This window comes from Amblyomma mixtum, chromosome 8 (genome assembly GCF_055824585.1).
Source record: "Amblyomma mixtum isolate Tamu chromosome 8, ASM5582458v1, whole genome shotgun sequence".
Taxonomy (NCBI): Eukaryota; Metazoa; Arthropoda; class Arachnida; order Ixodida; family Ixodidae; genus Amblyomma; species Amblyomma mixtum.
This window is the reverse complement of record NC_143019.1, coordinates 138073693-138098615: the sequence shown is the minus strand read 5'-3', so window position 1 is coordinate 138098615 and position 24923 is coordinate 138073693. Positions and strand designations below refer to the sequence as shown.

At 50.2% G+C, this 24923-nt stretch overlaps 1 protein-coding gene across 1 annotated transcript; it reads left to right on the top strand.

Moving 5' to 3' along the window:
• The first annotated feature begins 2112 nt into the window (after positions 1–2112).
• On the top strand, positions 2113–4520 carry LOC149334601 (uncharacterized). Its single transcript, XM_089557960.1, has 2 exons — positions 2113–2905; positions 4123–4520. The coding sequence occupies exons 1-2, from the start codon at positions 2113–2115 to the stop codon at positions 4518–4520; spliced, it is 1191 nt and encodes a 396-aa protein (XP_089414086.1).
• Positions 4521–24923: the final 20403 nt, after the last annotated feature.

Here is a 24923-nt window from a genome sequence, read left to right as displayed (position 1 = left end):
TCAAAGTTGATCCTCCGAGGACCACCATTTGCATAAAGTCTGGGGCCCACTCGTTTGACGCAGAATGTTCCAAGTTGTGTCAAATGACTTAAAATGTTCCCGAAGATAAAATAGCTAATTGAGATGAAGCACAAAATATGTGTTGGATTATTACCAACGACTTTTGCGACCCCAAACACTTCATTCCGAGTACCTTCAGACGATCATTACGGCTGAACCGTATGTCCCAGGGAGTTCGCGTGGTTTATAATTTATTGGGGTGTAACTCCCGAATGCGACTCAGGCTATGAGTTCAGTAAAAACAGAAAGCTGGGCTAGTTGGTAACGATTGCGCTTTCATGCAGTTTTCGCCTTTCGAATGTGCGAATTATGTGCTTCGGTCACCCCAGTGGTTTAGGTTTTTTTGGTCTTAATTGTTGTCTTGTATAGATGTTTTTTTCCCTCTCAGTTTAGTCCGTATGTCTATCACACAGCTGCGTCACGTTTTTATTTGGATTTTTATCTTGTTGACACGTGCTGAATTCCTTCGCGCATGCTCACCGTGTGAGAGGTGTTCCTTCGACCACGCATCAGTTGCTAGTGTGCTCCTGTCCTGTCCATTCTCCTGTGTTTTCCGTGTTCTTCTGTGCGCCGTTTTTGGATGGATCAGGCTATGAGGGACGCCGTAGTGAAGGGCTCCGGAAATTTCGACCACCTAGGATTCATTAACATGCACGGACATCGCACAGTACACAGCCTCTGGAAATCCCTTCCATCGAAATTCGACCGCCGAGGCCGAAATCGAAGTCGCGTCTTTCGGGTCAGCAGCCGACTGCCATAACCACTGCACCACCGCGGCGGTGTCAAACGATTTTCCGTGCTGTAGTGTGCTCGTTTATAAAATTTATCAACTTATATAACGAGGAGTTATACCGGATATAGCGAAGGTGGCTGTAAATCGGCGCTATAGTAGTGCAAAATCTATGTGGTAGATGGCGCTGCTTGTTCCTTAGAAGGAATGTTTCCTGAAGGGAAACATCTCCTGAATCCCCGATTTTGGGATTTGGTCTTATACACATTTGCTAAGCACACCGATGTAAACACTTGAAGCTCCCGCAGCTAACGCTCTTAAGTCGAGCACTGAGGCAGTGTTGGCAGAGAATTTTTAATGGGCAAAGTAACGGTTTGCGCGAATACCAATAAATGGAGAGTTAAGCTTAAACGAATACGAACGCCATATTTCTTGAAATGTGGCATAACTAAGCGGCCGTCATGCTCACAGCAGCAATTAAACAGAAAATTTTCCTGCAAGCACTCATGATTCAGCACTTACAGTGTTCTGCTTGTAGGCCACAAACCAAAAACACCCACAAAACATGTTAATTAGTTAAATAAACAACATAAAATATTTGTCTCTATGTTGAACAGTTTGCCTATTATCATAATGGATTTGTAGAAACGAAGCCCCAGATTGCTGCAGGGGATCAACGTTCGCACTCGCAATCTTAGTTTAGCTAATTTTATTTATTTTGAACTGTTGAGTGACCGTGGGCGAGTGTTTCTGTCAGACGTAGTTTCATCTCTTCTGCAGCAATGCAACATTACTCGCCGCACCACTACTGCCTATCATCCCCAGACGAACGGCTTGACAGAACGTTTCAATCGAACATTAGGTGACATGGTGTCAATGTACGTGGCGGCAGACTAACTGGGACGTCGTCCTCCCCTTCGTCATGTAGTGCGCCAGCCATGGCGCCAGCCCTCGCCGGCACAACTTACGCGTGCTTCTTCCCTATGCCTCCGGCAACGTGAGGTGAACGCCGCTGCGGTCGAAGTCTGCGGCGTCCCTTCAAAGGAACCCGACCGCACCCCGCGCGCCCCCCGCATCTGGCGCGCTCTTTCCTTCTCCTCCCTTTTCCCTCTCGCAGCGGCGGGGCGCGCCTCCCGCGCTCCCCGCCGCAGCTCCGTTACTCAGAGAATAAACGGTTGAACAGCACAGACGTCTCGTCTTCTCTGGGGAGCTCCGAGCAGCTTACGCCCTACAATTGGTGACCCGGTTTTCGACGAACCTAAGAAACGTAGAGCCAAGCTTTTCCCCACGCTGAAGACAGGACGTCAACGCACGCAGCTGAAATGGAACAAAATCAGCCATTTACGCCCAACCTCAACCAGACAACGCCAGATGTGCCCGGCGAAGCCGTCTCTGCAGTCACAGTGCGTCTCCCACCGTACTGGGAACGCAACCCAGCCGTGTGGTTCTTGCAAGTGGAATCTCAATTCCAGCTTTCGAGAATTTCATCACAGAAGCAGAAATTTCACCACGTGCTCGGCGCACTGCCATCAACAGCTGCAGAGGAGGTGTCCGACTTACTCACCTCTTTCAGCACTAATCTTCCGGCAAATCCATATGATGACCTCAAGGCAGCCCTACTGCAACGAACGGCCGCGTCCGAAAGGACGAAAATACAGCAGCTACTCTCCTCCGAGGAGCTCGGTGACCGGCGACCAAGTCAGCTCTTGCGGCGGATGACGCAGCTTCTCGGTAGCAGTGCGCAGACCAACGACAATGCTGTGCTGCGTGAACTTTTTCTGCAGCGCCTGCCGTCCAACGTCCAAATGGTGCTTGCCACAGCCACAACCATGGACTTAACATCACTCGCCGCGCTAGTCGACAAGGTGATGGAAGTGGCCACCCCGCACTTGACCGTCGCTGCCGTGAGCACGCCCACACAGTCGTCGCCGTTGGCCGTCCCCATCACCACTCCTCAGCCGTCGCATATTGCATCCACCACCGCTACGCCTTCCGAAGTTGACCGCCTTTGTCAGCAGCTCGAAAAACTGATTGCGGCAACTAGACACTCAGAGCCGCCTCTACGCCGTGGACGACAACGTCACCGCTCCTCAACGCCTCGACAGAGCAGACAGAGTGAGCAAAGTCCATCCACAGGCCCACGCATCTGCTATTACCATCGTTGCTTCGGCGCCAACGCCCGCCACTGCCTCCTGCCTTCCGCCGACCACTAGCGGCGACGAGCGGTCTGTGCCAAGAAGAGTGTCGCCTTTTCCACGTCTACGACAGAACCACCGGACAGAAATTCCTTATTGACACCGGGGCCCAGGTGAGCGTTCTCCCAGCCACAAAAGCAGAGCGTGCTTCCGCTGCAATTTCGTACCTGCAAGCAGTGAACGGAACGCACATACCTCTTTACAAACAGCGCTCTGTAACGCTCAACCTCGGGCTTCGAAGAGTCTTCCGGTGGTTATTTTTAGTCGCCGACGTTGGTTCTGCCATAATTGGTGCCGACTTTCTAACCAAGCACGAGCTCCTCATCGACGTCAAGCGGAAGCGCCTCATTGACTCCGCAACGAAACTCTTTATTCACGGCATAGCAGCGCGTGCAACTACCGATGTAGCACCCTCATGTGCTACAGTTGCCAAAGAGCCGTTTGCAGCCCTGATTAATGAATTTCCCAAGCTAACGTCACCCCCGGATTGGACTCAACCCGTCTGCCACGACGTTCAGCACCACATCATAACATCGGGACCACCTCTTTTCTCTCGCCCACGACGCCTAGCTCCGGACAAACTCAAGGTGGCCCGTGCAGAATTTGAGCATATGCTGGAACTTGGTATTATTAGACCTTCATCCAGCAGCTGGGCATCTCCACTCCATCTTGTTCCGAAGAAGTCAGGAGACTGGAGACCATGCGGTGACTATCGTTTTCTTAACACCAAGACCGTCCCGGACCGATACCCATTGCCCAATATACAAGATTTCACGTCTTCTCTGCACGGTGCAACCATCTTTTCAAAAATAGATCTTGTTCGGGCTTATCATCAGATCCCTGTAACAGAAGAAGATATCCCCAAAACTGCGATCACGACACCATTCGGACTGTTTGAATTTTTAAGAATGCCATTCGGACTTCGCAACGCTGCGCAGACTTCCCAGCGTTTCATCGACTCCGTCGTACGTGGCCTTCCCTTCGTGTTCGCCTATGTGGATGATATTCTCGTGGCAAGTTCATGTATTGAAGAACAGCTGCACCACCTCCGCCAACTTTTCGAGCGTCTTTCGACTAACGGCATTGTTATCAGCACCGAAAAGAGTGAGTTTGGAGAACCTGCTCTCGAATTTCTAGGCCATCACCTGGACAACAACGGCATCCGCCCGCTTCCCGAAAAAGTGAAAGCAATCACCGAGTTTCCCAAGCCCACTTCAAGCATGAAGCTCCGCCAGTTTCTTGGTCTCGTAAATTTTTACCGCCGATTTATCAGAAACTGCGCCACCCTGCTTGAACCACTTGACCACATGCTGCGCGGCAAGCACTCGGCGAAAACGCTACACTGGGACACCACTGCAGACGATGCCTTCAATGCCATCAAGCGCGCTCTGGCCGACGCCACTCTACTCGCCCACCCAAACCCCGATTATCCGCTGGCACTCATGACAGACGCTTCCAACACAGCGCTCGGAGCTGTCCTTCAGCAGCAGGTCAGTGGCGTGTGGCAACCCTCGCCTTCTTCTCAAAACGCATGACTCCTGCCCAGACACGATACAGTATTTTTGGCCGAGAACTTCTCGCTATATACCTGGCAGTGCGTCATTTCCGCCACTTGCTTGAGGGCAGAGCATTTACCGTTTTCACGGATCACAAGCCTCTTACTTACTCAATTGGCCGTTCGGCATCCCTATATACGCCACGGGAAGTGAGACAACTTTCTTTCATATCTGAGTTCTCGACTGACATCCGACACATCAGTGGTGCCGACAACACCCCGGCTGACGCCCTCAGTCGCGTCGATGCCGTCACGCGCATTCGTTCCGAAACATCGACTTCGTCCTCCTTTCCCTTCGACATACATGAACTGTCTGCAGCGCAAGCAAGCGACCCCGAGCTTTCCCGCCAACGTACAGCGCAAACATCCCTGAAGCTCGATACAGTCCTCATTGAAGACGTGCCAATCGTTTGTGATACCTCCACAGGCACGCCAAGGCCCGTTTTGCCCATCGTTTCCCGCAAGAAAATTTTCGAATCCTTGCACACCCTTTCCCATCCTGGAATTCGTGCAACTCAAAAGCTGATCAAATCCCGCTTTATCTGGTTCCGCATGAACACCGACATTCGCGACTGGGTCCGCGCGTGTGCACCCTGCCAGCGTGCGAAAGTACACCGGTATCCTGTGCCCCCAACCCAGCGTTTCCTGCAGCCCGACCAACGCTTCGCAGTAGTCCATATCGACATCGTTGGCCCCCTACCACCATGTCAAGGCTACCGGTATTTATTGACATGCGTCGATCGCTTCACTCGATGGCCTGAGGCTACACCAATCGCCGACATCACAGCAGCCACTGTCGCCGCGGCCTTCGTCTCTACTTGGGTAGCCCGTTTCGGCTGCCCCACAACCATCGTCACGGACCGCGGTCGCCAGTTCGAGTCATCGCTTTTCACAGAACTCCTCAAACTGCTCGGAGCAGCACGGCTGCGGACTGCATCTTACCATCCACAAACAAACGGACTCGTAGAGCGTTTCCATCGGCACCTCAAAGCAGCACTCACTGCGCACGGCCCCCCGGTCAAGTGGGTCGATGCTCTTCCGCTCACACAGCTCGGAATCCGATCTGCCTTCAAAGAGGACCTTTCGTGCGCCTGTGCCGAGCTTATTTATGGAACCTCTCTTCGTCTTCCAGCCGATTTCTTGGAAAGCGCAAAACCCGCCGTCCCGTCCACAGCAAGTGAATACGTCGACAGGCTCCGGCATATCCTCCGCCACCTTCAACCACAGCCGACGCGAGAACACCAACGCACTGTGTTGGTGCGTTACGGCCCTGTGCGTGGTTCCCTCCAACCCCATTATCTCGGCCCCTTCCGCGTCCTTGAGCGCCGTCCTTCCACTTTCCTGGTAGACTTGAACGGAACGCGAGATGCAGTGGCCCTCGAACGACTCAAGCCAGCGTACATCGAGGCCCCAGTCTCTTGCCTTTCGGCGCCTGCACTTGCGACAGCCCCATTCATTTCCGACCGACAGCAAGCTCCTCCGGCTCGTCGCGTCCACTGGCATCCCAGCTGCCCAAAGAAGTAAATCGTTCGTCGCCTTGGCTTCCTCTCCGAGGGAGGGGTGGGTGTTCACCTGGCAATGAACGCACCACGGCTGGGCACACACATGAACGGAAGGGTCAGCGGGTAGAGGAGCAGCACAGCGACGGCACTTGGCCGGAACAACGGGTGCAGGTGGGAGGCTTAGGTTTATGAGGACGGCACCAGAAGGCAACGCGTTTGAAATAAACAAAGTGGGGGATGACGGTACCAGCGAACGTTATGAGCACTGATTGAGTGGTTCCCATCATGCGAGCAGCGAGAATATCTGTTTTTAAAGATTCCAGGTCATGCATGAGGTCATCAGGAGTGAAGTGGCCCCCGACGTTATGGATGACGCCGAGGGATGAGATGGGAGGATGGGGGGTGTAAGTTTTGATGGTGACAGGCTTACCATGAAGCTGAAGATGCGTGAGAGAGAGTAGGAGGTGGGCGGTCAGAGGAGAATGAGTCTTTAGAAACACAAGGCTTTGGGCTGGCCTGGCCTGAAGGGTGATGTCGGCACTGGTCTTCGAGGAAAGTTGTGCAGCGGAGGCGACTGCGGCGAGTACGTCGTAGAGAGGTAGCTTGGGGGTGAGGGTTCCAGGGGGAAGCTGGATGGCAACTGTGATGAGCTCGGCGCGGGGTCGGGCTGCGGTGGCAGGCTTACGGTTGGCACCGATGGTGGTCCAGCCGATTTCCTGGGAAGGAGTGTCGTCTGCCGGGGACGTCGTAAGGTCCATGTCTGAGTCCTCAGCCGGAGTCTCAGTGTGCGACGCGGGTGCCGGGCTGGAGGTCTTGGTGTCAGTGGGACCTTTGGCTGGAGTAGGTGCAGCGGCTCCAGCGGCGGCGACGAACGCAGCCGGCTGCGACGCGCCTATGGCCCCGAAGCACTTGGCGTCCCTTAGAGCTTGGAGTTGGCTAGTTGTGGACGCTGCGCCGACGACGAACGCTGCCGGCTGCGCCGCGGCCGTCGATCCGGTGCTCCCAGCGTGGCTCAAGGCGTGCAGTGCGGCAGGAATGTGCTCGGTTGCGTGGGCGGCGTTGAACGTACCCGTTTGAGAGACAGCTGTCGACGTGGTTGGAACAGGCCCTGCGGTGGCGGCATCGGTGGGTCTGGGCTGCAGGGGCTTGGTCAGACGCTGCATTGCGGCGGTGCAGGCGCGGCGCGTTAGGTTTAGCGAGGCGCCGCGCCGCTTCACAGTTTTGGAGACGCTTGGAGGGCCAGTTCGGCAGCGGGCCGTGATGCCGATGGTTTCCACGTGCTTCTGGAGCCTTCCTGAAGCGATGGAGTGTAAATCCAGGGGCGGGCGAGGCCCTGGACCAGGCCAGGGGCAGGTTAAAGGAGAGCGCGGTAGGCAGCCAGCTAACCAGGGCGGCGCCACCTAGCGCCACCTAGTTGCAACACAAAGCCCAACAAAGCAGCGTCAATGCACAGGCGCGACACGAAACACAAAATGAGGGACGCTAACAAATATTACATAAAGAAAACATAAGGGCGAGAACTATGCAACAACGTTACACTATTAAAGCAATATTGTAGAAAAGATGGGATGAGAAAAAGCGAAACGACGAAGAAAACGAGTACAAGTGAGTGGGGAGAAACGGTGGCTTAGCTGCGGGGTGAGGAGGTGCAGTCGCACGGAGCGTCGGGCTGCGGAGGCACGCAGGGCTGATGGCGTGTTGCGTATATGGGCGAACTTGGGCCACGCGTCTTCGGGGCCGGCGTCGCTGCGCTCTACGCGTGAGACACGCGCATAAGCTCGATTGCCGACCACTTCCCTGGCTTACCTCGCACACGTCCGCACGCACCGAAATCTCCAAGCCAACTCCACGCTTGTGGTTCTGCTGCCGCCGTGTGCTCGTGGCGAACAAACAAAACAAAACCAGACGAATCCTCAAGGCCCAGTGAGCCACCGATTTGCAGGTGTTGAAAAGGGGGAAAAGAAACACGAAGTAACTGAGAAGGGACTCGAGGGAAAGCTACGGTCCTAAATAGGAGCGAGGCTAACTTACTTCCGAAGGTCCGGAAAGGTGCCGTGGCATTCAATCGAAAGCCCTCCGTTCCCACAACGTGGAAGCGCTTGCTACCCGGCGATAATCCTAGGAGGGGGCTGAGTAGCCTCGATCACCCTGCGTCCCGAGCGGTAAGCTGCGCATGCGCGGGGGGGGGGGTCGACGTAAAACAGTGGCGCCTTGCGTACCTCTGCTGCAAAGGAAAAAGAAACGCAAGGCATGCACGAACCTTTTGACGCAACCCCCGCGAAAAGAATGTTTTTCTTAATAACATTCCAACAACAAAATACACAAATATCATACGTGCACAAACGCGTTTTGGCGGGAGAGCAAACACTGATGTAAGACGCGCACTTCAAAGTCACACGCGCGCACCATGTCGTCACCTCATCAGTTTTTCCACAAAGGTCTACACCATCACGCACTGACACAACACTTCAAGCAGTCACATCTCAGTCTCTGCAAACTGTTCGGCACTGCACTTTCAATCGAACAGTACAACACTGCAACACGGGGGAACACACAAACATCTTGCGCTGCTAGCTTTCCCCATAACATTGGAAGACAAACACAAGCCCTGGTTCTCGGTTCCTTACTGTACTTGGGTCCCTTTTCGATGAAACTTTTCACCTGGTCCGTGAGGTGTACTCCGTCAAGTGTCTTCAGTCCTGCCTTCTGCACAGGATTCTTTGGGAATTTGGGTAGGTGGACCGAAATGCACCGCCACCAGAATTCCGTCGCCTGGCCGGCAAGCTTCCTAGATGAACGCAGCTTGGACTCAGCAATTTTTTCTGGGAAACTGGAGTAACTGGCACCGCGTAGAAGGTCGTAGCACAGCCTCACCTGTCTCCAAAACTCGGACCGCAGGATTCTGAACAGGCGCTTCATATGACGCACAGAAGGCAGCACACTCCCAAACCAGAACCAGGCAGCCAACCGGCACCAGCCCTTTCCTTATGCAATACGCCAGGCGTCTTGCCTTGCATGTCGTCCAAGCGATGTGGGTGATTAACACAGATTCTTGAGATGGAGAGGAAAACACGAAAGAAGAAGGGCCCACTGTACTAAAAATGAAGTTCAATGAAACTTTTTGCTGGTCGAGTTGGTTCATTTTGCTTGAGGGGATGCTTGTAGCGCGACACAAACTGACAAGGGACAGAAGACGAACGGGACAAGCGCTACTCTCAACTGGTTTATTCAAGATTCGATTGCACACATTTGTACATTTCCCTTCTCCTTCAAGAACATAATCAGGAGAACACTCATGCGAATGAAACGCAAAAAATCCACACGCTTGCATCAGATCAGGCTATCTAAAAAGTTATACTCGTTAGAGTACATCTTCACCGAAGGGCTGCTGACGCAGTCCGGCCCTTTCTTTTTGATATGGAACGCCTCTATCAGTTCTCGCGTTGGCGCGTCTTTGCTTCGGCCAATGACCTCTGTCTTGTTTAAAATTGGTGAGCATTTGCATGATTTGCAGTGAACTACCATATTTGTTCCGCTCCCATTGTCAAGGCATTTTTCATGCTCGCGCAGGCGCTTGTTCAAGCATCGTCCCGACTGGCCATATAGACTTTGCCACATGAAAGTGGAATCTGATAGACAATTCCCACATTGCAGCCAACACATCGGGGTTCATGCCTCGTTTCGCATTCCTTTTTGGCTTTTTCCTCATTCACCTTTGGACAAAGGCTTTTTAGCTTGCAGGGCGCAGGAAAAACCACACGAATTTTGTATTTATTTGCTACTTTTTTCAGGTTTAGAGCCACGCGATGCTTTCAGAGCATCCAGAGCTTCGAGAACTTCCAGAGCAGAATCCGAAGACAAAGAGCGATGCCTTCTCGACGGTGTGGACATCATCATCATCAGCCTGACTACACCCACTGCAGGGCAATGGCCTCTCCCATGTCTCTCCAATTAACTCTGCCCTTTGTCAGTTGCCGCCACTGTATCCCCGCAAACTTCTTAATCTCATGCGCCCACCTAACTTTCTGCCGTCCCCTGCTACGTTTGCTTTCTCTTGGAATCCACTCGGTTACCCTTAAGGACCAGCGGTTATCTTGCCTTCGCATTACATGCCCTGCCCAAGCCCATTTCTTCCTCTTGATTTCAACTAAGATGTCATTAACCCGCGTTTGTTCCCTCACCCACTCCACCCGCTTTCGATCTCTTAACGTTACACCTATCATTTTCCTTTCCATAGCTCGCTGCGTTGTTCTTAACTTAAGCTGAACCCTCTTTGTTAGCCTCCACGTTTCTGCCCTATAGGTGAGTACCGGTAGGATACAGCTGTTGTATACTTTTCTCTTAAGGGATATTGGTCAGCTACCATTCATGATCTCAGAGGACAGCCTCCCGGGAACTGTTTCAAAGAACGCGATGCGGCGTACGGACTCGGTGCGCGATGTGGTGGCTTATTTCAAAGACAATTCCCTTCGAATCCTGCAGAGTGACAAGCAAGGAGGCTTCGTTGTCTTCACTGCGCGGATGTGCAACGAGAAAGCCATGCGGGCTGTCAAGAAGAACTTCATTGCCACGAAATTAAAGCCTGCTAAGCTAAAGAGCGCAGCTGTTTCCCTGTTTACCAAATTGGAGTTGAATAAGCTTGCAAAAAGCATAGCGGATTGCAATGAGACTATCCTTAAAATTTTTTTCACGGCTAAGACCTACAAAACGGGAATACCTTTCAGGAGTATCGTGAGTGAACGATAAACTTGGCAGCAAATGCCGAGCCGGTACCTCCTAAGAAACTTGAACCCACTCTGCGTCAAAGATCCTTTTGAGACCAGGAATTCACATGTCATAGCAAGTTTTCTACAAGGCAACCGTTCAGTTGGTAGCATGTTCTCCATAGACGTTGAAGATCTTTATTATTCTGTTCCCCACGAAGAATTGTTTACCTCTGTTCTTAAGTGCATTGAAGAGAACGGCGTGATAGCTTTTCAGAATGCAGCTGGCATAACTGTTGAAAGCTTCATGTCACTTCTCGAATTTTAATTGGGTACAACGGTTGTTAATTTCGAAGGTAGGGCGTTTGTGCAAAAGAGTGGCATATGTATTGGGTCATGTGTGGCGCCTGTGTTGTGCAAAATATTTCTCGCTTCCAATGACCGCGTTTTAGACGAAGTCTTAGACAAGAAGATTAGTATTAAAGTTTTTAGGTACGTTGACGATTTTTTAGTGTTTTTAGAAAAACTAGAAACTGTGACCTACCACGAGACTGTGGTGGAAATTTTAGCTACTTGTAGAAACTGTGGAAGGGGGCTGAACTTTACTCTTGAGGTTGCCGAAGACAACAAGTTGCAGTTTTTAGATCTTCAAATTTCTGTGTATGACGAGCATGCTTGCTGGGGCTATAAGCCTCGTGCCCACAAAGAAATAATGCCGTTCGACTCAGCCCAGTCCAAGACAGTAAAAAGAGCCGTTGCAACCATATGCATTCAAGAAGCCATCAAAAAGTCGTGTATTCATGCTGTCCAGGAATGTTTTGATGTGCAAGTATCTAGGCTGCTATCAGCAGGTTTTCCCTTGTCTCTGTTGGTTATGGTTGCAGAAACATTGCTGCAAAAGATTAAGAAGGTAAGAAGAGAGAGAGAAAACAACATATGGCCACAGGTCATTCCGTATTCGCATCGCGTGGCCCACAACCTGAAAAAAGTGGCAAATAAATAGAAAATTCCTGTGGTTTTTTTCTGCGCCCTGCAAGCTAAAAAGCTTTTGTCCAAAGGTGAACGAGGAAAAAGCCAGAAAGGAATGCGAAACGAGGCATGAACCCCGATGTGTTGGCTGCAATGTGGGAATTGTCTATCAGATTCCACTTTCATGTGGCAAAGTCTATATGGCCAGTCGGGACGATGCTTGAACAAGCGCCTGCGCGAGCATGAAAAATGCCTTGACAATGGGAGCGGAACAAATATGGTAGTTCACTGCAAATCATGCAAATGCTCACCAATTTTAAACAAGACAGAGGTCATTGGCCGAAGCAAAGACGCGCCAACGCGAGAACTGATAGAGGCGTTCCATATCAAAAAGAAAGGGCCGGACTGCGTCAGCAGCCCTTCGGTGAAGATGTACTCTAACGAGTATAACTTTTTAGATAGCCTGATCTGATGCAAGCGTGTGGATTTTTTTCGTGTCATTCGCATGAGTGTTCTCGTGATCATGTCCTTGAAAGAGAAGGGAAATGAACAAATGTGTGCGATCGAATCTTCAATAAACCAGTTGAGAGTAGAGCTTGTCCCGTTCGTCTTCTGTCCCTTGTCAGTTTTTGTCGCGCTACAAACATACCCTCAAGCAAAATGAACCAACTCGCCCAGCAAAAAGTTTTATTGAATAACAAGACTGTAGGGCGATTACGCGTTGCGGTGGCATCGGTCGTGCTAATCTTTTTTGATCACGCCTGTACCTTCATTGTAATGCCGCGAGGCGACTCGTTTTGATGACGTGCATTGTGGACACGACCCCACAGATGTAGCCTAGTAATTAAAAGATTGCAACGAGGAACCTGCGACCGGATGATAACATTCGGTGATGTGGTTTCGAACACGCCGGTAACAAGATAACAGGACTGTAGGACGATTTCGCACACCTGAGGCATCAGTCGTACTAGTATTTTTGGTCACACGTGTACCTTCATTGTAATGCCGCGAGTCGACATGTTTTGATGACCTGCATTGCGGACACGACCCCACCGAGGTAGCCTAGTAATTACAAGATTGCGACATGGAACTTGCGAACGGATGATAACACTCGGCGCTGCTTTTGCGAACGCGCCGGTAACAAGATAAGACTGCAGGAAGGTTTCGCATTCCTGTGGCATCAGTTGTGCTAATCTTTTTTGATCACGCCTGTACCTTCATTGTAATGCCGTGAGTCGACACGCTTTGATGACATGCATTGCGGACACGACCCCACCGACATAGCCTAGTAATTAAAAGATTGCAACGAGGAACCTGCGAACGGATGATAACACTCGGCGATGCGTTTGCGAACTCGCCGGTAACAAGATAAGACTGCAGGAAGGTTTCGCATTTCTGTGGCATCAGTTGTGCCTATGTTTTTCGATCACGCCTGTGCCTTCTTTGTAATGTCGTGAGGCTGGCACGTTAGCTGAGCCAATGGCAGCAGAGCATCAACGTTTGAGCTGGAGCTGTATAAGACAGCAGCAAAAATGCACAATTTAAAAAAATCTTGGCTGGTACTGCTCATTTCGCTGATATAGAGGCTGCAAATAGAGGTTTGCGGTTCACTTTAGTGGTAATATGTTCGCAGTGTGGATGGCGCGCCTTTTTAACTGAATCGAAATTTCGTTACAATGCTTGATCATTGTTGCATGATGTGCTATCACTTTTTAAGATCATTAGGCACTTGCTTATAACAGGCAGATTTCACTGTATTTTGAATAAGTGGAATGATGTTCCTCTCATTTAACTATTTGTGCTTTTTGGGAATTTCACAAGAACCTCACCAGAATTTATTGCCTACCTACAAAAAATGCACCACTAAAAACAACGCGTATAATGCAGCAACCTACAGAGCTTTATTCTGGTCTAGTATGTAATTTGACCATACAAGAAAAGGAGCGTAAGATATTTCTTCTTCCTCGTTATTTGCTTTTCAGTTGAAGGATGGTCGTTAAGTTGGTGATTCGACGCAACGCTGCTCCGAATTAGAGGAAATGCTTCAGCTTTCATAAAAAGGTTCCAAAGACAGCTGATATATCATATATACATAAGAAAGAAACGTGTTTTTATTTGGATGCTCTGTAAAAAGCCTCAAATGGTTCTCTCAGCCATGCCAAAGTACAATTACAATTTATTATCTTAGACTGAAGGCGTTGTTGCATGGTTCATTTATCAACTCACCCGAAGTATTAAAAATATTAACAACATAAATCAAAAGGGTCATATTAAATACTTCTAAATATTCCATCCTTCACGGCTCTTTTCTTTAGATTCATTCACATTTTCCAGTGGCGTATACTTGTATAGACGAAATTATAGTGGCTTTGTAAAATGCGCACACATGAGCGACATAAGGTAATTTTACCCTGAAGTGCATATTTGCAGATTAAACCAGCTCATGCTGCTGAGCAAGACTACTTAGTTGAATCTTAGAAATGCCTTCAGGCATCCATGCTTATGTATTTATTTATTCATATTTTTATCTACATTGCCCCTCTGGGCCAGTGGTATTACAGAAGGGAAGTGGTAGATACACAAAAACAGATAGAAAATACGGTTGGGTGCACGAATGTTGAGTAGTAACTGAACATGGGAGCCGGAAGAAATGTCCTTAGAACAAACGTCCCCGGAAGATGCGTCCCCGGAAAAAACATCCCTGGAATATACGTCCCCGGAAAAAACGTCCCGATTTGCGAAGTAGGAGAAAATGTCCCCAAACTAAGGAGCAAAATCTACCCGCCGAATCCTGGCAGCCTCAGGGACCTTGTTGTTCAGCCACCGTGGACTACGACTTCCGGTAGCAAGCGAGAACCCTTCCTCTGCTACGATAATGGTACAGAGTCTGAAAACCGGCTACTTGTATTTGCCAGCACAACTTGCTAGAAGTTGCTAGCCGAGAGCCGCACATTGTTCATGGATGGGAACTTCGATCTCGCAGCCAAGAGATTCCTGCAGCTATATTTATTCTTGTACCACATGCCGAGGCCGTTTTATCAGTTGCTTACGTCATCATGATAAGGAAAAATCAGGAAGCCTACGAAGTGCTCTTCAGGCCACTTAGTGACCAGAGCGAAGTCCTTGAATTGGTTCTGTACCTGGACCTCGTTATGTGCGACTTTGAAAGGTTTGGTTTGGTTTGGTTTGGTTTATGAGGTTTAACGTCCCAAAGCGACTAAGGCTATGAGAGACGCCGTAGTGGAGGGCTCCGGAAATTTCGACCACCTGGGGTTCTTTAACGTGCACTGACATCGCACAGTACACGGGCCTCGAATTTCTCCTCCAAAGAAATGCAGCCGCCGCGGCCGGGATTGAACCCGCGTCTTTCGGGCCAGCAGCCGAGCACCATAGCCACTGAGCCACCGCGGCGGCACTTTGAAAGGGTTACCATGAATGCTGTGAAGGCAATGTTTGGAGAAGGACTTACCATAAAGGCGTGTTTCTTCGATGTGTGCCAAAGCACCTGGCGAAAAATTCAAGAGCTCTGTTTGGCAAACTTTTACAGGCAAGACGAACGATTCGGTACATTCATGGGAACGCTGGACGCTCTTCCTTTCTTGCAGCTTAATGACGTAGAAAAGGAAATGACAGCATTGAAAGGCCAAATGCCTGAAGTTGCCCCAGAAATAGTAGACCACTTTGATACCATATATGTTTCCGGTAAGCACAAGAGGACAAACTGAGCTAACAACACCGTAAACTTGCGGCGAACATCTGCAACCCATCGTCCTTCAATGCTGAGTGTCCACGCAGCAACTCTTGGTGGAGGACACAGGACGAACAACCATGCAGAAGCTTGTAATAGAAGGCTGCGAAGCATTCTGGGGCACAGCCACCCAACCGTGTGGGAGAACATTGACGCCTTGCGCTCACAAAAAGCCACCGTGACCATGAAGATAGCCCAGCGTCAAGTTGTCTTGGTTTTTGGTGCATTTCTTTGCTTCCAGATGCACTTCTCCACCGTGATATGAAGACTTGGACTGCGTTTCTTCTGAGCAAGCTATTACATTGCAAGCTACAACGATTACAGAAGTCGGCACGGAAGCAACTAAACAACGAGTAGATACGGCGCGACCATGAATACCAATGATGGTGGTGAAGGGGAAGTGGTCCAGAGCAAGTGCGTCTGTGGATTGTTCGGCGCTTCTGCGAAGTCACGTGCAGAAGTGCCTATCCTTTGCATGACCTGGACTGCATGACCATGGCACGGTCTGGCATTACAAAATACTTCAGGCTTACATCTATTCTCAAATCCAAGGAGTCTAATAAAGAGGACAATTTTCTGGAAAGTGGGCTCAGGAAGGAATTTATTTCTTCACTTCGGGACATTTTTTCCTAGACGGTGCTTCCTATGGGAACCCTTTTTCCAGAGACCTTTTTTTCCGAGGGTATATGTTCTGGGGACATCTTTTCCGGGGTCGTTACTTCCTACACCCCCTGAATATACAATATCAGCTAGTGCAACACGGAACTGCTCATCATTTTCAATGCCAGCAACTTCTGTGGGAAGGTGGTTCCTGTCACGTGAGGTTTGCTGAAGGAATGACTCCGACAAGCATTTCGTGTTGCAATACGAAATTCCGACGTTGTGATTATGATCAATGCAGCAAGAGACGCACATTGGCTTGGGGCATGAGGAGAGTACATACAGTGGGACGATGATACAACTTGTGGAACAAGGCGATACGGAACACTTTTCTACGTGATGTCAGCGATGGCAGGTAAAGATTACACTTCATAGTAGTTGTACTCGCTGTGCGGTTCTAGTTAGCAATGATGAAACGTACAGAGTTATTTTTCACCATCTGAAGATGTTTAATAAGTTGTCATGAGTAGGGCCCCATGCAGGTGTTGCACACTCGAGTTTGGATCGTATTAAAGCTTTATGTCGAAACAGTTTCAAATTAGAAGGAGCATTAAAAATGTTGCGACGTAAGTAGCCTAGCATCGCGATTAGAGTCTAATTATGTTCTCGGTGTGAAGAGACCACTTAAAATTAAAAGTAATGTGAAAGCCGAGGTATCTACCTCGTCGCACCGACCCTTTGCAATATATTTTTAGCCGCTATTGACCGATCCCTGAATCATGTGTTTTAGTAACCGGGGTGTACTTAAGGCATTTAGATACGTTGATTATTTTCTAATTGTTTTATCTAAACAAAAAACCTTGACCCCCACTCATTCAGTGGATAGCATTTTAACTCTTTTAAACGTTATGGGAAGGGTTTGAATTTTACGCGCGAACTTCCGACCCACGAATCGCTGCAAGTTTTAGATCTAAACTTTGAGTTTGGTTTGCATTACATCGGCTGGCACTACGCACCATGAGCGAAGAAAGGGCTTCTTCCCTATGATTCTGCACATTCGAAGATAGTTAAGAGGGCCATAGTTAGCTCGTGCCTGGAATCTTTTCTGACGAAGTCATGCCCGTATGCAATGCACACCAGCTTTCATAATCAGATAAACAGGTTGCTTTCAGCCGGCTTCCTCTGCGACGTAATCTCAGCTGTGGCCTAGAACCTACTTCGGAAAGTAAAAAAAGGAAACCGCGTGAACAACGAGGAGCGATTGCCGCGAAGAAAGTCGTTAAAACAGATGCTTGGGCAAGTTGGTAACTCATTTTCACCGGAACAGCGCGCACTAAGACACGGACAACGACACACACGAGCGCTGACTTTCAACTGGTGTTTATTGTTTGGAACGAGGCATATATACACAGTTCCAACAACACAAGGAAAACAACCATCCATTCATAGATTCATAGTCAAATCAAGCATGTCACACTGAACAAGAACGATAACAACATTATCATTTTCCCTTCACTAAAAATGCCAATTCTTTTGAACTGATCGATAAAGAGGGGCTACTGACGCATGCGTCTTTAGACCAGGCGATGTGCGCTGCTTCGATTATTTCGCGTGTTAATTGGTCACTGTGTTTACTTAAAATTCGTGTGCTAGTGAAGTCAGGGTGGCAAGTTTTGTTTTCACAGTCTCTACAATGAATCCCGAGATGCCGGGTGTGTCGTGTCTCCCTTCTTGTCCGTGTCTTAGTGCGCGCTGTTCCGGTGAAAACGCGAAGAAAGACTACGCGGTCGTCCCGTATATACACAAGGTGGCCCACAACATAAAAGAAAGTGGCAAATAGGCATGGCGTTCCTGTGGTGTTTTCGGCGCCACGCAAGCTCGCCGGGTTGTGCCCAAGGATCAGCGCGGAAGGCGCTCGACGAAGAGCATGCGGGATAAAGCATGCGGCACAATTTGTCAAATGCGCCACGGGCGTGGTATATCTGATTCCGCTCAAGTGTGGTCAAGTGCATGTGGGCCAGAACGGACGCTGCGTGAATGAACATGCAGGGGAGCATCAGCGTTCATTTAGGAACAGAGAAGGAGCAAATTTGCCTGCTCATTACATTGCATGCACCGGTTGTGAGCCACTGCTAAAAAATATCAGAATTCTGGGAAGGAGCAAGGACAAAGTTTCCCGTGAACTTCTAGAGGCATACCCCATCAAGGCAAGAGGTGATAACTGTGTGAGTGACACCTCTGTTTCATTGTACAGCGCGGAAAATAATTTTTGGAGCGTTTTTGATGGATAGTCGCGCAGGGTTTGATTTGCCTCCTTATCCTCTCCTTCCCCTCTTTGTAGGCACGTGTGCGCACTGCCTATAAAGCGGCACTGAATCGAATAAACACCAGTTGATAGTTTGAGCTCTTTCAGTCTCCTTCGTGTTTTTTCCTGTGTGTGTCTTTTGGGCGTATTTCGTACCTACAAAAGCTACATAGCTCCAAAGCTTCTCAGCTTCACCTCTATCTAGATCCTGAGAGGGAGGTTGAGGGAGGGCGGGTCGACAGCAATTATCAACGCTGCCAGAACAAGGGAAGTACCTTATTCTCCTCCCGAAGGGTGACGCGGTCACAAACCTTGTGATGAATACAGCGCACCGCCGCACCCTACAGGGGGGGGGGGGGTGCTGTCAACTATGACCGAACTTGGCGAGTCTTTCTGGATTCTATAGCGCCCGGCAACAACTAAAGAAGGTTATAGCGTCCTGCCCTGTGTGCTACCGACAATGACTTAAGGCGGCAACAGCATCCCCGGCACCACTTCCTAGCGACCGAGCGAGCGGCACTCAACTCTTTGAAGTTGTGGCAATTGATTTTGCCGGCTCACTGTACACAAGAAGGAAGGATGACAGCTCCAAAAGTTACATTGCCCTATTAACCTGCGCAACAACAAGAGGAATTCACCTGGAGCTAGTCTCGAATTTAACAACCGAATGTTTTTTACTGGCTCTACGACGCTTTGAGGCGCACCGGGGACTGCCATCGACTGTATACTGCGACAACACTCTGACGTTTAAGAAGACTTCCAAAGATCTGCAGATGCTGTGGAAGATTCATCGCAGCCTCGAAACGTAAGGTTACACCACTTCTCAGCAGCTATCCTGGAAGTTCATCGTAGAGAAAGCAGGATGGTGGGGAGGCTGGTGGGAATGAATGGTCAAAACATTGAAGGAAATACTGCGGAAAATCCTCGGAAACTAAAGTCTCTCATTCGAGGAGTTAGCCACAGTGCTGGAATGCGTGGAGGCAACAATTATTTCCTGGCCACTGGCAAACGCCTAAACAGACCCAAGAACACCACCGGTCCTGACGCCTCCCCATATCATCACGGGCAAACGGCTGATCGCTATGCCCGAAGCAAGGACAGTGCCCATTCCTTCGGCCACTGCAAGCGACGTAGGTCGAAGATGGGAATACCGGCAAACGATCATGAATTCATGTTGGAAGCGATGGTTGAAGGAATACCTCCTTCAGTTACGGTCAGCCCACTTCACCACTTCAAGCACTACGAGTGGTCATAGCCGTGGACGACTCGGTGATCGTGCACAAAGAAAATGCGCAGAGGCATATGTGACTGCTCGCGTTGCGGAGGACTTTAAGGGGTGAGATCGACATATCCGATCGTGCACCGTCAAGACGCCATCCGGAGTTATCATAAGACGAACGGAAGAGCTCCTCTATCCATTGAAAACGAACGTAAAATGAGTTTGCACTCATTTTGGGCGGAGATGATGTACATAAAAATAAAGAAGAAACAGCAGTTCCCTGGGAAGAAGCGCAAAGCCGTGCTAACGTGAAATAAATCACACTCAGACGGCAGCAGAAACCATGGCCATCTTGAAGATACCCGAACAGCAGCACCCGAGAGACGGCGGACTGGACACCACACGGCGCCCTTAATTGACAGCCACACAGATGAGAGCCGGGCGGGCGACAACAAACAGTGCTTCGGCTCTACACTTCAAGCCCTCGAGCGGCTCTTCTCCCGGACGGCACATGCCGGCCACAGTGCAAGTGTGGGGGACACGGCCACCCAACCATACGCACGTGCAGAGGGTGGGAGAAAAAGCGTATTGTGGATTTTGTGGCCGAAATGCGGCTGCGCGGGACCAGTGAGAAAGGAGGAGTCGTCGGAAGAAGACGAATGTTATCTTACCAGAATACAAGCAAAGATTTTGTTATCGTTATTCAGTTTTTGTCCCCATATGATTTATCCGCTATTATTCGAACCCCAAAGTTTAAAGGTCAACGTTGTAGTATCTTCAAATTCAGAAGCCACTACGCACGTATTGAAGAAATATGTCCTTTTATTTGGCTTGTGTGTAAAAAGACAATTGCTTTTCAACTGGGTTAAAGCACAATCGCATTTTATTACCTGAGAATGACTTTCTTGTTTCGTGGTCTTTTCAGCAAATGATACACACTGTTAAACATAATTTACAACATAATTGGCAAGCCGCATTACTAATACGTTCGAAGTATACCAGTCTTGCCATCTCTTGTCGTTACATTCATTCACATTTTCCAATGTGGCCTATACTTTTAGACACTAATTTATAATAGCTTTGTAAAATGCACACACCTGATTGAAATCCGGTAATTAGACGCTGAAATGCATTTTCACCAACAACAAAATAAAACCAGCTCGTTGCAAGACTGCTGACTTCAACCTGGAAAATGCCTTCGGGAAGCCATCATTATAACAATATGTTAAAATTTATTACTTCAAGTTTGCACATCATTTGACCAGTTGCTTGCTACACTTTGGAATGCAGCGTTAAGCTGTAGTTACCGTTAAACATGAGTAGTACAAAATGAAAAGGGGCGGCGGCGCGAGGGGCACCATGATGCTCAAGTGTTAAATTTTCCCTACTCTGTGCCTTGCATCACTGTTATAAATGCAAAAGTGCAAAACTTAACGACATAGTGTTGTTAATTTAAAATTTTGACTTGCATGAGCCTAAATATCCTAGTTCAAATTGTCAAAATTTTAACATATCTGTTTTCACTCTAGTATTATTAATGGCTGCATGTGAATAAATGACGAGTGCCGGCCAATGAAATAATGCATGAGGAGGGCATTTATTTTTGTAGCTAAGCTGCTTACAATTAAACTCCTTCAGTCCCTTCCTCCAACAACTCTGAAGTGAATGGCATACATTGGCTTGGTGCGCGCCTGCGCTCTCGCTCCGAAGGAAGGAAGGCGCAGTTATTTAAGAGCACGAGTGTTTATTACACAGAGAGCTGCATTACATAGCACTGCACTAATCCCCAGACCTCGGTGCAACCCATAGCCCCACCGCAGCACACGAAAGCGGGCCCGCGGAGCCGCGCGCGCAAAGCAAAGACTACATACACGCGGGACAGCACAGCTAAGGGCGATCGCATTCCGCGCGGCCAACCAAAGGGTTAAATCGCGCGCAACGAAACACGAGGGAGGAGGGGGTATACGCGGAGCCCATCTTGACGACGCAGGTCGCACATCGATGGCTCATCGCGCGTCGTCACCGGCAATGGCCGGCGATGACGGAGAACCAGCCAAATCAGGCCCTCCCGAATCCGGAGTGCGTCGGTGCCGCACAGGCGGGCTACACGACTCCGGAGGTTCGGGCCTGGACTCAAGCATACATACTAGATGCGCACGTTAAAGCACCCGCGTTCTTGGGCCCCCGGCAAAGGCCGGGGCACCCGGGAGCCAAACTCTACGCACCTTTCTGCTGCCCGAGTCGGTGGCGATCTCCCCGCTCATTTCCCGCTCGGGACCTCTCGCCGAAACAACGCCCCCAACTGTCACTCGGTGTGACCCAATGGGGAAGCGAGGTCGAAGCGGGAAGAACGGAAGGGAGGGTGATTTACTGAGGTTCTCGGAAGAGCTTAACTTGCAAGGGAGGACAAGCAGCGCGGCTGCCCCCCTTCCGCTCGCGGACACCCCACGGGGGGTCTCTCTAACGAACGAAACGGCAGAAGCGGGCGCACACTCGGGTAGCCCAAGAAGCTCAATCCCCACATCCCCCTCTTCTTAAATGCCCCCGTCTCTCTGAAAACAGAGCGACGGTCACTCCACACAGCACTGAATTCCTTTCGCTAGCATCAATGAGCTACCAGCCTTTCGCCATTCCTCCAGCCCTTAAACACACCCATACAACAACATTACTGAGAATTCTAATTACAAAACATCACACATGCGACACTACGCAAAAAGTGCACACAAGTATTCGCGCCATAGAAAATTACAAATGCGGTCACTCGAACTCAATGCACTCTGTATACATCTTTACATAAGTTAAAATCTGGCATATATATACGTGCGTCCATGCTGTCACAATGAATCAGAACGCGCACGACAGAGCGCCGGAAAACGTTCGACACAACTAGCCGCCGGAGCCGATATCTCCGACGGAATCGGTCGGTCCTGACGAACGGCAACCGATATGCGCCGGAAGCAGCTCACCCCGGCGTCGTCGCGCCGCGATGGCGGTCCTCTCCAGGCACACGATGCTCTGAAGACGATGTCTCAGCAGTGCTACGATGCGGACATCTCCGCGCAGGTTGCCTCTGAAGCTCCGCTGATTCGGCTTTGGCACATACCGCCGAGCCTGGGGCTCGCGCACACGCACTCAAGGAACCAGAAAGCGGCGACAGGCGTCCCAAAACGGAAACATAAACATGCCAGGTCCATGGCCCTTGTCCACAGCAAGACTCCTGACGGGCAATAATGCCACTGAACAAGAAAAAGTATTCACAAACAAACACAATTTCCACCACCCCAGCGGGCGAGCGCCCGACGACGCTACAATGGTCCAGGGTAAGGAGGAATGCGAGCAACTTAAGCACTCGGAACACACACACATTCCGAAACGTCGCTAACAAGCATACCCCTCAGCGGCTTCTCGGGATACTCTTTTTTTTTTTACTTTCTCTTCCCACATCTGGGCCCCGTTCGACGGATTCATGCCCGCGCACAGATCCTCTCCGACATCTCTAGAAACACTTGGCGAACGAGAGGCGCAAACGGCAGCAGCTATGCAGCCACCCGGCACAGTGGAAAGGAGGAGGGCGCCGGCCCACGCATGGAGGAAAAGAAAGCTTTTCACCCCCACAGCAACAGGCCCTCCCGGCTCTTCCAGGAAAAAAAAGGAACCCCGCACACGACCCTTCGCGCCACAAAGACAAAGAAGGCCGTCTTCCGAAGTGAACGGAAATGCGATTGCTTATCTACAATACTACACTTTACATAAGCGAGACAACAAAACACTTCAAAACGCATATTATACAGACGGGAAGTATTTAGCACGAAAATACACTTTGAAACATTCAGGGCACTGTACAGAAACGAAACATGCATTCTTCAACTCACATATCGGGCTGAAGGCTCATCGAAGTAGCTTGCTCCGGGAACGCCGCGGAACGGCCTCGCTTCGGCGAAGGCCGGTAAAAGTCCGAGTTCAGCTCTCAACCGAAGATGAACGATATCAAGCACGGGACAAAACACAAAAGTGGATGTCGTCTGAGGAGGCACCGAAGAGACAACCGAAAGCGGTCGTATGCTTCGATCGTGCCCGCTTGCCAAAATGTGAAATCAATGGACCTCAGCATCACCTATCTCGCTCACAACAGTAAGCGATCAAGTCGGCAGCGTAACCCGACTTCTCCGTGCGCTACAGAGGACACGAATAAGACGAGAGAAAAACTGCGCGTAGAAAGGAAAAATCCTTTCGCGCCATCTTGGCCCTGTTTCTCGCCGCGGAACAAAGGTTCGCGGGTATCGCTAGGCCTGGACTTGGCGGACCGGCTCTCAACACTTCGAAAGCGAGAACGAGTGCCTTCCCGCGGTAAACCTGCGTTACTGACCATCAACAGCCGTGGGTCGAGACGGAACTTCGTGAATTTAGAAAGAGATGCTGCGACGCTGTTGGGCGGACTCGATATTCCAGCGCGAGCCGTCATGACCCATCAGGGCAAGCCCCGGGGACGCCAGTTCCGTCTGGCTTCGGCCCCTCGGCGCACGCTGCAATACAAGCTAGCGTTCCGGCGCCAGGTCTCTCTCAAGAGACAGAATTCCACGGCCTCATGCGCGCGACGCAATACCAGCGACTTTCCGACGCATTGAATTCACGGTAGTCTCCCTGAGACTACCGTGAATTCTAAACGCGAAAGGGGTCACCGCGTTGGGCCCTGAAAAGCTCTTTGGGCTGGAGATAATCCTAGCTACTCCCGAGGAGTCCGGCCAGTTTTGCCACCCTTACATAGCGTCTTACCAAGCCAGGCCTCTGCTCTGCCACTCCTCGGCGCGGCGCGGGGATGCTCGTATACGCGTAGTCCCCTTCGGCGCCAGCGCGATAGCAACCAGGCAAAAGGCGGCTGACTGAATTGCTTTAGTTCCGAATAAAGGTTCCTTTCTCACGCATCCATCGACCCAAAATTACGAATTCGCACGTTTGCTAACCGATCCTAACTACCCGCAACGGAGGATAGAAAGGCGTCTCATGCGCGTTACCACCTGGCTTACCTAGCCCTGAAGCTTGCAACTGAATGCAGTAACTACAAAGGTAGGAACTGCCCCACGTTGGTGCGCCAATTATGTGGGATCGTCATCACCCGAGTGTGACGGTGTGCTAATTAGGTAGCACTTCGCCCACATATCGCGGGTTCGGGCCGGAGCAAGCTGAGGGCACTGCCAGCGCTTGGTGCGCGCCTGCGCTCTCGCTCCGAAGGAAGGAAGGCGCAGTTATTTAAGAGCACGAGTGTTTATTACACAGAGAGCTGCATTACATAGCACTGCACTAATCCCCAGACCTCGGTGCAACCCATAGCCCCGCCGC